This window comes from Phaeodactylum tricornutum, chromosome 31, assembly GCF_000150955.2.
Source record: "Phaeodactylum tricornutum CCAP 1055/1 chromosome 31, whole genome shotgun sequence".
Taxonomy (NCBI): Eukaryota; Bacillariophyta; class Bacillariophyceae; order Surirellales; family Neidiaceae; genus Phaeodactylum; species Phaeodactylum tricornutum.
In genome coordinates, this window is record NC_011699.1 from 155,066 (window position 1) to 167,336 (window position 12,271).

General features: G+C 50.3%; 5 protein-coding genes across 5 annotated transcripts; 2 read left to right on the plus strand and 3 right to left on the minus strand.

Annotated features, from left to right (window-relative positions):
- Window positions 1-52: 52 nt before the first annotated feature.
- On the plus strand, window positions 53-1,197 carry PHATRDRAFT_41555 (predicted protein; the record flags this gene model as incomplete). The annotated part of the gene is made up of 2 exons (XM_002185457.1): window positions 53-506; window positions 599-1,197. 2 exons carry the CDS (start codon window positions 53-55, stop codon window positions 1,195-1,197), a joined length of 1,053 nt encoding a protein of 350 aa, XP_002185493.1.
- Window positions 1,198-1,229: 32 nt separating this feature from the next.
- Window positions 1,230-2,581, minus strand: PHATRDRAFT_50571 (predicted protein). Its single transcript, XM_002185496.1, has one exon. The coding sequence runs from the start codon at window positions 2,373-2,375 to the stop codon at window positions 1,335-1,337; it is 1,041 nt and encodes a 346-aa protein (XP_002185532.1). The 5' UTR covers window positions 2,376-2,581; the 3' UTR covers window positions 1,230-1,334.
- A 423-nt stretch (window positions 2,582-3,004) lies between these two features.
- On the minus strand, window positions 3,005-6,046 carry PHATRDRAFT_50572 (predicted protein). Its single transcript, XM_002185497.1, has 3 exons — window positions 4,892-6,046; window positions 3,742-4,823; window positions 3,005-3,650 (listed from the first exon to the last, which is right to left on the minus strand). The coding sequence occupies exons 1-3, from the start codon at window positions 5,838-5,840 to the stop codon at window positions 3,099-3,101; spliced, it is 2,583 nt and encodes an 860-aa protein (XP_002185533.1). The 5' UTR covers window positions 5,841-6,046; the 3' UTR covers window positions 3,005-3,098.
- A 972-nt stretch (window positions 6,047-7,018) lies between these two features.
- Window positions 7,019-7,669, minus strand: PHATRDRAFT_17059 (predicted protein; the record flags this gene model as incomplete). Its single annotated transcript, XM_002185498.1, has 1 exon — window positions 7,019-7,669. One exon carries the CDS (start codon window positions 7,667-7,669, stop codon window positions 7,019-7,021), a length of 651 nt encoding a protein of 216 aa, XP_002185534.1.
- A 105-nt stretch (window positions 7,670-7,774) lies between these two features.
- PHATRDRAFT_41559 (predicted protein) lies at window positions 7,775-12,198 on the plus strand (the record flags this gene model as incomplete). Its single annotated transcript, XM_002185458.1, has 6 exons — window positions 7,775-8,098; window positions 8,395-8,438; window positions 8,849-9,021; window positions 9,167-11,305; window positions 11,392-12,130; window positions 12,170-12,198. Coding segments are annotated over 6 exons (3,447 nt in total), but the record flags the coding sequence as incomplete, so codon positions are not given.
- Window positions 12,199-12,271: the final 73 nt, after the last annotated feature.

Below are 12,271 nucleotides of genomic sequence, written 5' to 3' on the forward strand. Positions count from 1 at the left end.
TTCTCAGAGACACAGTACGTCAATGCGAACATTCGTTCATAAAACTACCAAAATGGACCGCAGAGAGTACGGAGAAGGACGTAGACGCTGCTCACCGACCAACTGGGCGCTGGTCGAGGCGGACAGTATGAACAGTGTTCTCCAGGATGATAACAAAGACGACGACACATCAGCGAGCGAAAATATTCAAGGATTCAAAAGCGAATGGAGACAATCTTGTGGTGGCGAGCGGTACTCTGGTAGCGCTGTAAGCCGTGATGCCTTTAGCATGCCAAGTGTCTTGCTGGGGAGCGATCAAGACCCAACCAGCGCGCTGGCGTTGGATCTGGATCAACCCTGGCAGCGATCGCTTTTAAGAGAGCTCGAAAACACTGACACTATTCATAAACGGCCATTTCGATCGGATCGGATGATGCTTGGTCACGCCAACTCTGGAGACTTCGCTCTGCCGATCGACGATGATTTTTCGGTTGAGACTGACACGAGTTCTACGATTCCTACCCGAGGTCAAGTCATTCACCGTGTGCTGCCGAGTCATGAAAAAGAATGTTTTGCAGCGAGGAAGACAATCACGTTGAAGGAACTATATGTCATGAAGGGAAGAAGACGCAAACGTTGTGCGGTTCTTCGATCCCGTCCCCGCGGACTCTTCAGGAGGAGCACGACATGTCCTCGAATCACTGGGCGGACACCCCTATCGACCCGGAAGAATATAGTGGTGAATGGCACTGCACACCGATGCATCCACCGTATGCCTTTCAAAACGACAATACTACCGAGGTCAGTCTCCGACCGACTCCTAAGAAAGGTCCTGTCGGACGTAGAGGGTCCACGCATGATCTCCACTACCTGCAACGGGTCTCCGCCTTTGGCGACGAGCCGCAGCCGTTCCAACCGCGATGGGTAGGGCTGGAAGATGACGTCCTGACGGTGGAAACTAGTCAAAACGAAGCAAACTGTATGTGTTGGGGTACAGGAATTCTCGACTTTTTGCTACCGCCACGACAGAACGGCGCACCCTTCCGGGGCCGAAAACGTAGGACCTATGTTTCGCCCCGTCCTCAACTTTCGGTGGTAAATGAAGTTGTCGAGGATATCATGGAAACTGCTTCGAAAGCTTCAATAAGCCGCATGCGCGAAGAGCCGACAGGCACCTATCGAGACGATCAATTCTTTTACGGTGGTATCTGTCGTTAGAAAAAGTCCTCCTTTCGGAAGCCTGGTCCTTTACACGATATTCACGGAGCGTTTATGTCTTGTTATTACATACAGAGATTTCCCCAAGAGGGATAATTAAAAATTGTACACGAGCAAATGTCAACACAAACCCATCTTTAGGAAGATGTGCTCTCGTTTGTTGCCGGTGTACTTGTGACCTGTTTCTCGCTTTGTGCTTGTCCCTGCAAATTCTGAAACGCTCTGAGCTCCTCTTCCTTCGCCCTGAAAATTGCCTCGTGGATTTTAGCCGTTTCTGGAGGTTCGCCGTTGTTTTCAGCTAGCAACATCTCCCGCTTGGCTTCGCGCATAGCGCGTTTGGCTTCGATAACGACAGGAGAATCCTTTACCCTCGAGGGTCGACCGGTTCGGATGCTTTCTCTTTGTCTTCGGTGTCCACGAGATCCTTTATTTCGGCGGTCCTTCATTGCCATGCGCTCGCGACGTACCCATTCCTCTTCGCTTTCCGGCATGTTGGCAAATCGTAGCGGCTGACGATGAACAATTGTTTCGTGCCCCGCTAGTCCAATAGTTGCCACCCGCTCAAACTGACCGTCGTCGCCTAATCGCTGCATCAAGTAGACTTCCCGCACTTGGAACGATAGGTCGGTCGGCCATTCAGTTTCAACGAGAGCTTGCGCCTCCCTGGCGCACTTCAAGTCAGCAAAGTGACTGACCGTAATATGAGGACTGAAAGCTCCGGTTTTGCGCTGATCCATACACATGGGAAATTGGGCTTCCAAAGAAGCTTGTAAAGCTACCAACGGCTCTGCATCGTGAGCCTCGTCACCTCCATTACCTCTAGGCCTTGAATCAGGGTATATCCAAAGGACGCCGCGTTTGGAACCACCAAAGGTACCGAATTTTTCCAGCCGAACAGTGAACGGATCATACAGATGACATACTCTTTTCAACCCGTCGACTATATCCATATTGATAGCATTTCTAGGTGTGGTGTCACCCGACTCGGGTGTGGGCCTAATGTCCAAGAACGGATACAACAGGTTGGCATGGGGAGGCCAGCGGTACAGTCCGGGATCCCGTAATTGTGTGCGTACTTTGGTGAGTTGCTCCCAAACTCGCCGATCCTCATCGTGTGGTACCATGCACACCGTCAGATGGTGCAACTTTTTGTAATACGGATGCGCTTCGGTAGCCATGTTTGCTGTATATGCTCTGACGCCATCCCAGCCATGGTTAGAAGAAATGCTCTTCGACTTTCAACACGTCCGCCGTCGTGCCGTACGAATCTGCATTGACTGTGAGCGGGAGCGGGCCTCACCAAACTGCATCCGCTCTGGATCATGTACAAGACAATTCCGCATTTTGTCCGAGTACATACCCTCATGGACCGGCAGTAAATGCGTTAACACCGCATATAAGCGCAATTAGCTTGTTTGCAATGAGTTTGAAACCTTGTTTGCGTCTATTGCGGTAGTACTGACCCTACAGCGAAATACTTAGCAAACGTTACTCATATCTATGATGTCCGGCGACCTCTTTCTTCCAATCAATTCTTCCTATACCAAGACAATAAGAGGATTGGCAAGCAACTTGATGTCACAACTTTATTGATATCGCGTTGAGTAACCTGTAACCTTCAAGCAACACTATGGCTTGTCTGTATCGTCATTTTGGCATTGGTGTACAGAATGATGAAGTCCTGATTGTAGTCAATACCCCCCGGCGGAGTTAACTGTTAGCTATTAGGGTCAGGCTAGACGTCTTCTCACGAAAGGTTCCAATTTTTTGCCTTACATTCAAGCAACCGTTTGTGCTACTGATAGATCTGGTGCTGCGCATGGCCTATACTCCTACTTTAAAGTTAGGAGATCGTCGGTAGTTTGGGTTGGGTGTAAGGGTCTAGAGAGAGACGATACATCCTATGCCCAGTACACATGGGTTAAGTCATGCGTTGTTTTTTGGTCGCAACCCATCATTCGAATCGCTAACTCCACATCAACAGAACTACCGTTGGAAAAGCCGGGATCATCCAGTAGAGTCCATACGGCAACAACCCGGTCAACGTTCATCTTTTTCTCTTCCCATTCGACTCTCGTCCAACTCGTTATTTCACCATCAATGGCGAACTCGAACCGAAAGTCCTCACACAGTGGAGCATCGACCAGGCGCCGATCGCTAGGATTGTCCTCTACTCCGCTGTTGACTTCAGTGCCTGTGCACGGTTCTTCATTGTTCACGGAGCACCACCCTTTCGTCAAGGGGTTGTCAGCGTTTGCAAACACCTTAATGGCAATGATCCCTTCACGGACATTTTCGATGTTCAGAATTAGCCAGCCACTCAAGCTATTGTACGTCAGCCCTCCGCGGTCGTCGTTATGACCTATCAAAAGGCACCGTTCATCCGCAGAATGCCCGCAAAAGGAATCGTAAGTTCCATCGCAGTTGTCGGGAGCCGACTTTGTGTGAGAGTACTGCCGATACAAATGAGAGCAGGTTACCTGTGAGTCGAGATACTTTGATGCAACGAATCGAGTGAGCCTCGTCATCGTTTACTTTACGTACCCATCCCTTTCCAGGTACGATTTCAGAATTGTTGTTCAACAAAGCGACCCGATGTTTCGACTTTTGAATATAGTCTAGAGCATGTTTTATGCGCTGACGATTGGCAGCGAATTCAACCCCATTTTCGACTATTGACAGCACATCGATGTCTCCATCAGGAGGATCCAGCACGGGCATCCAAACATCCGGAGGATCGTACAAGTTGCGTTTCACTTCCGGTATTGTCATACTCTCTTTAACCAACGACCGAATGCTAGTTTCGCTTGGATTGGCCCGTGGAAGGTATTCGGATCGCCCTTGAAAAGCCACTTCGCACCATCGAGGTGGCAGAACGGCATTCGCTTTGCAGGCTGTATTGTTCCACGATTGCAGCTTGGATTTGATGGAGTCGTAATGTTCGCCCATGTGCCAAGCCTTGTCAGGCAAGGCAAAGTCGTCTGCATCTCGCCAAATGTGAATAGCCTTTTGCAAAGCCTTCAGCACCTGAAACAACATCAGACGGCTTGCGTATTGATGTTCACGGTTGCCCGGATGCCAGCTCGCTCGACCCCCGGGGAAGTCGGCTTGCTTAGTAGGCGGATCGATATCTGGTCGATCGATCCAACACGTACCATTGTAACGGTTAGCTCGAGTTTCACCTTGCATTCCAGAAGACGGCTTCAGGTACTGCACTGCGTAAGGAAGCCCTTTGACCTGGACTGGGTCGTCTGAAAGTGGCAAATATTTATCTCCCACTTTCCAGAACCCCCCAACCTGCATGATATCCACACCTAGTTCATCGTGGTAGGTAAATAGATTGGCAGTGTTCCACAGCATCGGAACACGCCCCTCGGCTCCCAGTAGACTCTGCTGGACGAACAAGTTCTGGTGCCAATTCGATTTCTCTGTCATACCAGAATCCCACATTAAAATATCGATCTCATTGCCGTAAAGGTCTCTGGCGGCCATTGCGTTTTGGCTCGTGCCTAGTCCCCCCATACCAAAATTATGTGCTTGTAGTCGTACACCCAACCGTGCCAAGATGGGTTCTAAAATACGTTGAAACTGCAATGTGTAGGATTGCTGAAAGTTGTTGCCATGCCCTGAAAAAATATGAAGAAGTAAGTATCAATCCTTCTATGTGCACACGGGGAAACGAAAAGCTTCTTACCAGCAGCAGCGGAATGGCCTCCCATCACAAAATTAAAATTATCTTCGGTCATGACGGCGTGTAATATGCGTCTCGCTAGCAAACCTTCACTATCTGGAGAAGTGTAGCCGCATCCATCAAACATGACGTTTTTCAACTTGATATCATGATCAGTCTGTTCAAGTTCGAAGAGTTTGGAGCGTTCCTCTATTGTCATACCTGGCTCTTCTATTGGAGAATGGGCCAATTCCGCGAGAATCGCTTCCATCGACCTCGTCACTAAGGCCTCAGCTTCTGGCAGAAATCGCGATAAATATGCGACGTCCACTTGCCAGGCGTTACTTGGAAAATCATTCCTCGGGACATCGCGATAAGGATACCGTGCAAAAAAATCTTCCTCCGGCCGGCTCACTTCGTCGACAAGGGTCCAAGACCCCCACTTCGTTTTGATTTCATTTCGCTTTTCCTGCGCAAGCGGCTGGCCTCGCGGAATATAAGATGGGGAGAGCACATTGAAACGGGGTTTCAAGCCAGGCTCGATGGAGGCATAAAAATCTTCCACATCATTTATGGACACGGAATGTTCAGCGAAATTTGTGCTAGCGCTTTTGTTCGAATCATCGAGCGCGTTGGATTTGCCATGCAAGTCTGCTTTGACGTCCACAGTCCCGTATCCGCTATCGTTGCCAATATCCGATTCGTTTTCGACCCGAGCATCGTCCACAGCAGATAGATTCTTCTTTTCAACGTCCTCTAGCCGCGAATCAAATTTTATTTCAACCTGATCGGTAAAAAACGAAGACGCTGCTAATACCACGAGTCCTGCGCCGACGAGGTACCAAATATTGCGAACAGGGAATCTCTCGATCACGTCTCCTTCTTTTCCGCTCGACTCTTGTATCAACATAAAGAGCTCTTCGTCTTCCTCGTCGTCGTAAACATGGCTACTACTATGTTCTTCAGTTTCCATACCACGTGACTTTGTATCACCAAGAGATCAATCGCAATTGACGGACCAGGAAAGAAGTGACTCTCGCGAACGGAAAGAAGCGAAAACAAACTGTCTGGTCATCTTGGCTTTCTACTTTCTTCAGTGTCGTCACAATCTTGAACATGTATAATTAGTAATTTTATCTAAGAGTCATATGACTCGCCGCTTTGACCGTTTTTGGAATGTCGTTTGGGAGCTCATTGTGTACAAAGAAAAGGATGGTACGAGATATCGAGACCGCAAGACTCCTGCTGGCTCCTGTGTTAACACGATATACACACAGTTCCAGATTAATTGCAATCCCGAAAGGATTGTCTGCCCGCAGTAGGTTTTACACGAGCGTCTTCCCATTATCCAGCACCAGAGCCAAATAGCGAAAAAAAATTGACATTGAAAGCGGTTGCCAAAAGTGAGGCCAATGTTGTCCCAATCACGGAGACTCCAGGTCCTGCGGATGGCTGATATGCGATTGGACCCTAGCAAACCCAAAGCGATCCTCTACGTCGTCATTGTCACCATGGGACATTTAGCTTAGGTCGTGGGTTGATTATGAGGACTCTCTCGATCATGTGGCTCGTGTTCTTGTCGTTCCTGATTAACTTCCGAGGCGACGTTGCGTACAGCTTTATCGCACGTACATCTCAGCGTCATGCTCATGGGGCGCTGGTTGGAACTCACCGAATAACAATCTTCCTTTCCCACCGAGAAATCACATTCACCAAAAAATCGAACGGCGGCAGAACCAGCTTGTTCTTGCGCGAAAGTGACAACGATAGCTCGTACTCGGACGATTGCTTTGGGCTCATCTTTTTGTCCAGCTTCTTGGCTCTCGGTGACGTTCTTTTTGCCAGCATATTTCTTGGTTGTTCGGCCTTGGCAGCCGTCTTGACGCAATCTTTTCGTCTGCCGTTCGCAAAGTCCAGAGTACCAGGCGTGGTAGCCGGGGTGACGCTATTGTTGACTCTGCTGGCACGGCCTATGCTAACGGATCCATCTCCAAGTAATGACAATGCCCCTCTGCTGGAGACGGTAGTCTGCAGCTTTTCCTTTGTCTATGGAGTTTTCTTGAAATCGCAGAGATGACAATTTGGATTGTTAACTCAGTTACACAAGAACAAGTTAGGTAGGCTAGTGTTCAAGACGCTTCCTGTTAGATACTATAATGTTATGAACTCCTCGGGTCGCGAGTATGCTACTTCCAATCTGCCGGTTGGGTTGACGACGTAAATGGCAATAACTGTCCGCCCATACCGCCGGTTGCGGACTCCCACCATGGCCCCACCGTCTCGACGGCGGACGACGTGCGGCAGGCATCCCAGTTCTACCGGGTACTCGATTAACACTACCGTATCGTCTGTCACAACGGGACTGTTGGCGACCGCCTCGATCAAATCCCCGTAGACAATTTCTTCGTACGGTGGACATAGTGTGACTAGCTGATATGTCTGTAATTCTGGAATTCCCGCCGCAAAGGGCTCGTTCAACACTTGAATCGCTTCTCCGCAAACGATCTGCTCCTTGCCTGCAAAGTCGCACCATTTGACGTTGCGCTCTACAGCCGAGCAGCAGTCTTCGGAGAGGTCGACAAAGGTGCAGTGCGCTGCGCCTCGACTGAGCGACTCCAGTCCTACACTCCCGGATCCGGCAAAAATATCCAGGTGACGGGTGGTAGTGGCAGGATCGTACAAGCCAAAAGCTGTAAAGGTCGAATAGACTGCTTCCCGGACCTTTCCCATCATAGGTCGTAGATAGACATTCGGACTGTCCAGTCGTCGTCCTTTGGCGGTACCGGCGGCAATCCGGAGCATACTCGGATTGTTGAGACCGGCTTCACGCGCCTTGCCCTGGGGCCGGAGTCGCGGATTGGCGGACCCCCCTCTTGTTTTGACCGACTCGGGTACCACGTGCCCCAGGGTCGGTCGCTTGGCGTTGACTTTGCGCCGCAGATTGGCCGGTATTTCTGCAGCGGAACCGCTGTCGTCAGTCACAACTGTCGTTTTCGGTTTGGCGAAAACAGCCCAGGGCGATGCGCGATCCTTCCTTTTCTGGGCAGGAAAGGCCGCGGAAATTGTCAAAAAGGCTCCATGTGACACCGAGAACGAAGAAACAACTGTCGGTGCCAAAACAGAAAGAATCGCGCAACACCGTACCGATCGACGACAACGGCATGTCCTCATGGTAACGATGGCAATTCCTACGAATGTTTGCTTGCTTCTCTCAGAAATATTCCGTTTCTTGTGAGTAGTGGTTGTCCGAAAGCGATTGCCAAGTGTATTTACAGAAGGTTGTTGTGCTGTGCAGTCACCCGTACGCAAAATCGATGGTGTCACCGACTCGCGGCCAGACGTGTCCGGGATGCCTCCGTCGGGCGACTCCCACAATCCATCACCGACGTGACCTCGCCGAGACACAGTGCGGGCGCCTCCGCAGTACGAACCAAGCGACAGGCATACGGACACTGGCCAAACCATTGCCTAGCACCCGTTTGAGCTGATTCTTTTTTTCTGACCCCTGGCAAGCTTTAAGAATCCAGAATGATGGAGATGGAGGAGCACGATTTGGCGCAACAAAAAGACCGTAAGATGCCAGCCCAACCTCTCCATCCGAACCATGTGCGTATCTACAGGAATTTGGAATTTCATTTAGTTCAACTTGCGTTTGTTCATCCTTCAAGCGGTATTCGTCTTCTATGTGGAATAGAGAGTCACGAAATTTTGGTTGTATTGAATACCGGGTCTATAAGGAACTGTCTCTGTTTCTCTGTGGAACAGTGACGTGGCCTTCGGAGAGACATCCAGTCTACAGCTATCTTTCGTTACTGTGGTCGCGGATTTGGGATCGACTGACCTCACCGAGGTTGTTCCCAGAGATGTTTCTGATTGGTTGATGTGTGCCAATTTAATTTCGCATGCTCGGCTCTGATTGGTGTTCGTAACCAAACGTTCCTTCCCCAGCGTGCATTGACTTGACGACATCGTATACGATAGCCGGTAAAGTCTCGAGCTGTTCTGACAGTAAGGGAGAAGGACACGCGCTCGAAGTGCAACTCGTTTACGTTTCTTCCGCGGTGGGGTTCCGTGTTTCTTGGCGTAGTGCGTCGTCGTTGTTGTCCTCACGGGGGCGGGGGTATCCAATCTTGTCGGATGGTTGTGGTGCCCGTGTCTCTCACAAACCCCGTTTTCTACTCGTTGCACCCTTATTATACCCTTATCTGTTGTGTCTATACCCTTTGCTGTGTCTTGGTTGGTCTTCATTACCTGCCATTTGCCACCTGTAATCTGCTACCTTTGCACTCTAATTCACAGTCGCAGTCCACAAACGAGGCAGTTTCCAGGACTACCGACAGTTCGAACCACACTTTGCTACAGAATTCGAATCTCTCGCAGCAGCCTCCCCTCCCTCTTCTGCTTCCTGCCACTGATTCTTTGCGGCATCCCGCAAACCCTCTCTACAGCAGGAATCGATCACACGACACGAATAGCGCTATAGGCGTTTCCGACCCCGCTACGCATACGAGCCGTGCCATGAGCAGTCACACGTCGCTGCAATACTCGAGTTCCGGAGGCATCGCGAACATCTCTACCACAACCGATCCTCCACACAAACGACTCAAGTTGGACCATGCCATGAGCCACACATCGCTCGGCAACCCATCCTTGAGCTATCACGATTTTGCCGCACATTACGACAGTCGCAGTACCTTACACACTAGTAGCACCATGGATCTAGGCGTTTTGCGGAAAGAAGATTCCTTGGGCATGATGCGCAAGGACGGCGACGACGAGGACGACGAAAATGATCAGAACGACCCGATATCCTCCACAGCTGTACGACAAGCGACGGTCCAACCTACTGCTCTTCCGAATGAAAGTGCGAAACCCACACACCCCACTACAGCGAACGTAGCCACCACAAATTCCGTTTCGTCCTCCGACAGTCTGCGCGATCTATCCGCACACCGTCCACAACATCCACAGAATACTACTCGTCTTCCCGTTTCTTCGTCAACGACTACGGTAACATCGGGTTCGAATTCTCCGCTCTCTGCGGGGCCGGTATCAGCCCAAGCTCCTCCCTCGCCTCTGTTACCTCTCAAGGCTACCAAAATGTCACACCTCCGCCAAAAATACATGCAAGAACTAGAGTACATGCTGTGTGAGTTCCAAAAGCTGGAACGTCAGCTACTAGGTGCCAAGGCGACGACAGCCGAATCCGCTGGCAGCCGCGAACGTCGAGAAAAACTGCATTCGTTCATCACGCACCTGAGCGATACGATCCAGAACATACAGACCGGATGTCAGCTAGAGTCGGAGGGAAAATCAACCGTCGGAGAAGCTTCCAAGCAAGATATAGCCCAGGAGGCCGCGCTGGCAGATTTGACGTGCGAAAAGGGGGAAGAGGAAAACGTGCAAAAGCTGGAAGAGCACATTCTAGCCAATCTGTTGCCCGTCAAAGTCCGGCTCAAGAAACAACTGGCGGCCCAGCAAGGTGCCAAGCATAACCCGGCGGGGATGCCGGTTGCGCAAAGGGGACTAGTGGCACCGAGCGAAGGTGGTAAAGGCACGTTTGCGGCAGCGGCCGAAGAGCGCAGAAAGCAATTGGCGGACGCGGCCGCCGCGGCACAAGGCTTCGATCATACACACGTACCGGCGGAACCGGTTCATCCAGACCAGACACAATTTGGTAAACCACTACAAGGAAACGGCTCCTCGTTGACGCGAAATTTGCATGGATCCACTTTGGGATCCGCGATTAAAGTGGGAACGGATAAGTCCAAAATTTTGTTCGCTGGTTTGGCGATCGGATCGTCGCAAGTAAAGTCGTCGGTCAACGCAGCTTCGTCGGTACATCAGCTCGTAATTAAGGATCCCGCTTTGTTGGAGTTGGCTCGCCAACAGAGCGCGTCAAAACAACAAGAGGACCTTCCACCGCAAACACAACAAGAAGACTCTCCAACGCAAAGCAAACCCAATTCGCTGCTGCCTCCTTCCTCGTCCGAGCCGAATGACTCTCCAGAGGATACAAACCGTAAGGCTATATCACTAAAAGTTTCGCCTGCTGTTGCTTCTGCAGCAGCTTTGGCCGCGTCTGAGCAACCAGACGCAGTCTTGTCAAAGGCTCCACCAAGCAGATTAGATGATGTTGATGCCACCTACCCCGACATGCCATCGGCAGCTTTAACCGATGAAGAACGGCGAACCCTCCGTCGTCTCAAACGCCGAAAAAAGAGACGAAAACGCAAGGCCGAAGCAACTCCAGTCACGGCAGCGGCCACGGCAGCACCAGTGATCAATCGCCATCACAAGCCGACGACAAAAAAACGGGGACCTCGGACGGTGGAATACATGTGTGCTTTGTGTAACGAAGTCTACAATTCTACCTGTGATTATAATCCTTGGTGGGCTCTGGCTCAACATGATTGTCCAAAATGTCGAAAAAATCAGGTTCGTCGACTTCGTGTACCGAATTGCGCCCATTCATATTCGTACCTTCTTGCGGAAGTTCTCACACCCTTTCTCTCTACTGACAGATACCGCGGGTAGATATTAGCGCACCTGCCAATACGATCGAATATCATCCGGCGTTGCTAGCTCACGCAGACGAAAATGGCGGTAGTACTCCGACACCGCCTGCAGCAATAGTGAAGCCAGTCACAACTGTGTCGGCTCCTGTCACTAGTGTGCCAAAATGTGGTAATGATTCCGATTCGTTCGGATCTGACTTGTCAGACGATGATCTTGACGGCCTGTTGTCAGACACTGACTCGGAGGGCTCGGGAGAAATAGGTATGGAAAGAATAGATGCGCTATCGCCTGCGGAACAAGCAGAGAATGAATATTTTGGGGTGGAATACAAGGGGCCAAAATTGAAAGACAGTGAAGCTGCTCGGCTACTGATTCTCATGGGGCATGCGTCGACCTGTCCTTGCAAGCATCAATCGATCAAACATCGTGAAACCTGCAGAAATACGAAATGGATGATGTTGCATGTTCGGGATTGTCCAGGAACTACATCTTCGTTTGATGTCTGCCCATTTCCATGGTGCCGCAAAGTCAAGCATTTGTTGTATCATCTTGTCTCGTGTCGCGATGCCAAGCACTGTGAGATCTGCTCACCGACCAAGCTCAACCAAAATATGATCCTGTTAAAGGGGTTGAATCAGCACCGCTTCATGCAATATAGGGAGCGGCTGATCGGCCGTGGAAAGGCGTTGACAAAGGTGTCAAATAGTGCGCCGAAAAATACTCCAGCTCAGGCGCAGCACAAAAGTGTGTCATAAAGCAAACCGGGTGTAATTGGTATTGTAGCTTTCATCGACGTTTCGCAAATGCTGTAAAATACAGCTACTCTGGGGAAGAAGATATGATTATGTATTCTTAAGGATAACAATTGCTCGATGATGTTTCAAA

Coding starts and splice junctions, on each gene's coding strand:
- PHATRDRAFT_50571 (XM_002185496.1), bottom strand. CDS start 2,375: ATGGCTACCGAAGCGCATCCGTATTACAAAAAGTTGCACCATCTGACG.
- PHATRDRAFT_50572 (XM_002185497.1), bottom strand. CDS start 5,840: ATGGAAACTGAAGAACATAGTAGTAGCCATGTTTACGACGACGAGGAA. Junction 4,824..4,891: donor AGGCCATTCCGCTGCTGCTG/GTAAGAAGCTTT, acceptor ATATTTTTTCAG/GGCATGGCAACAACTTTCAG. Junction 3,651..3,741: donor TCGTACCTGGAAAGGGATGG/GTACGTAAAGTA, acceptor TTGTATCGGCAG/TACTCTCACACAAAGTCGGC.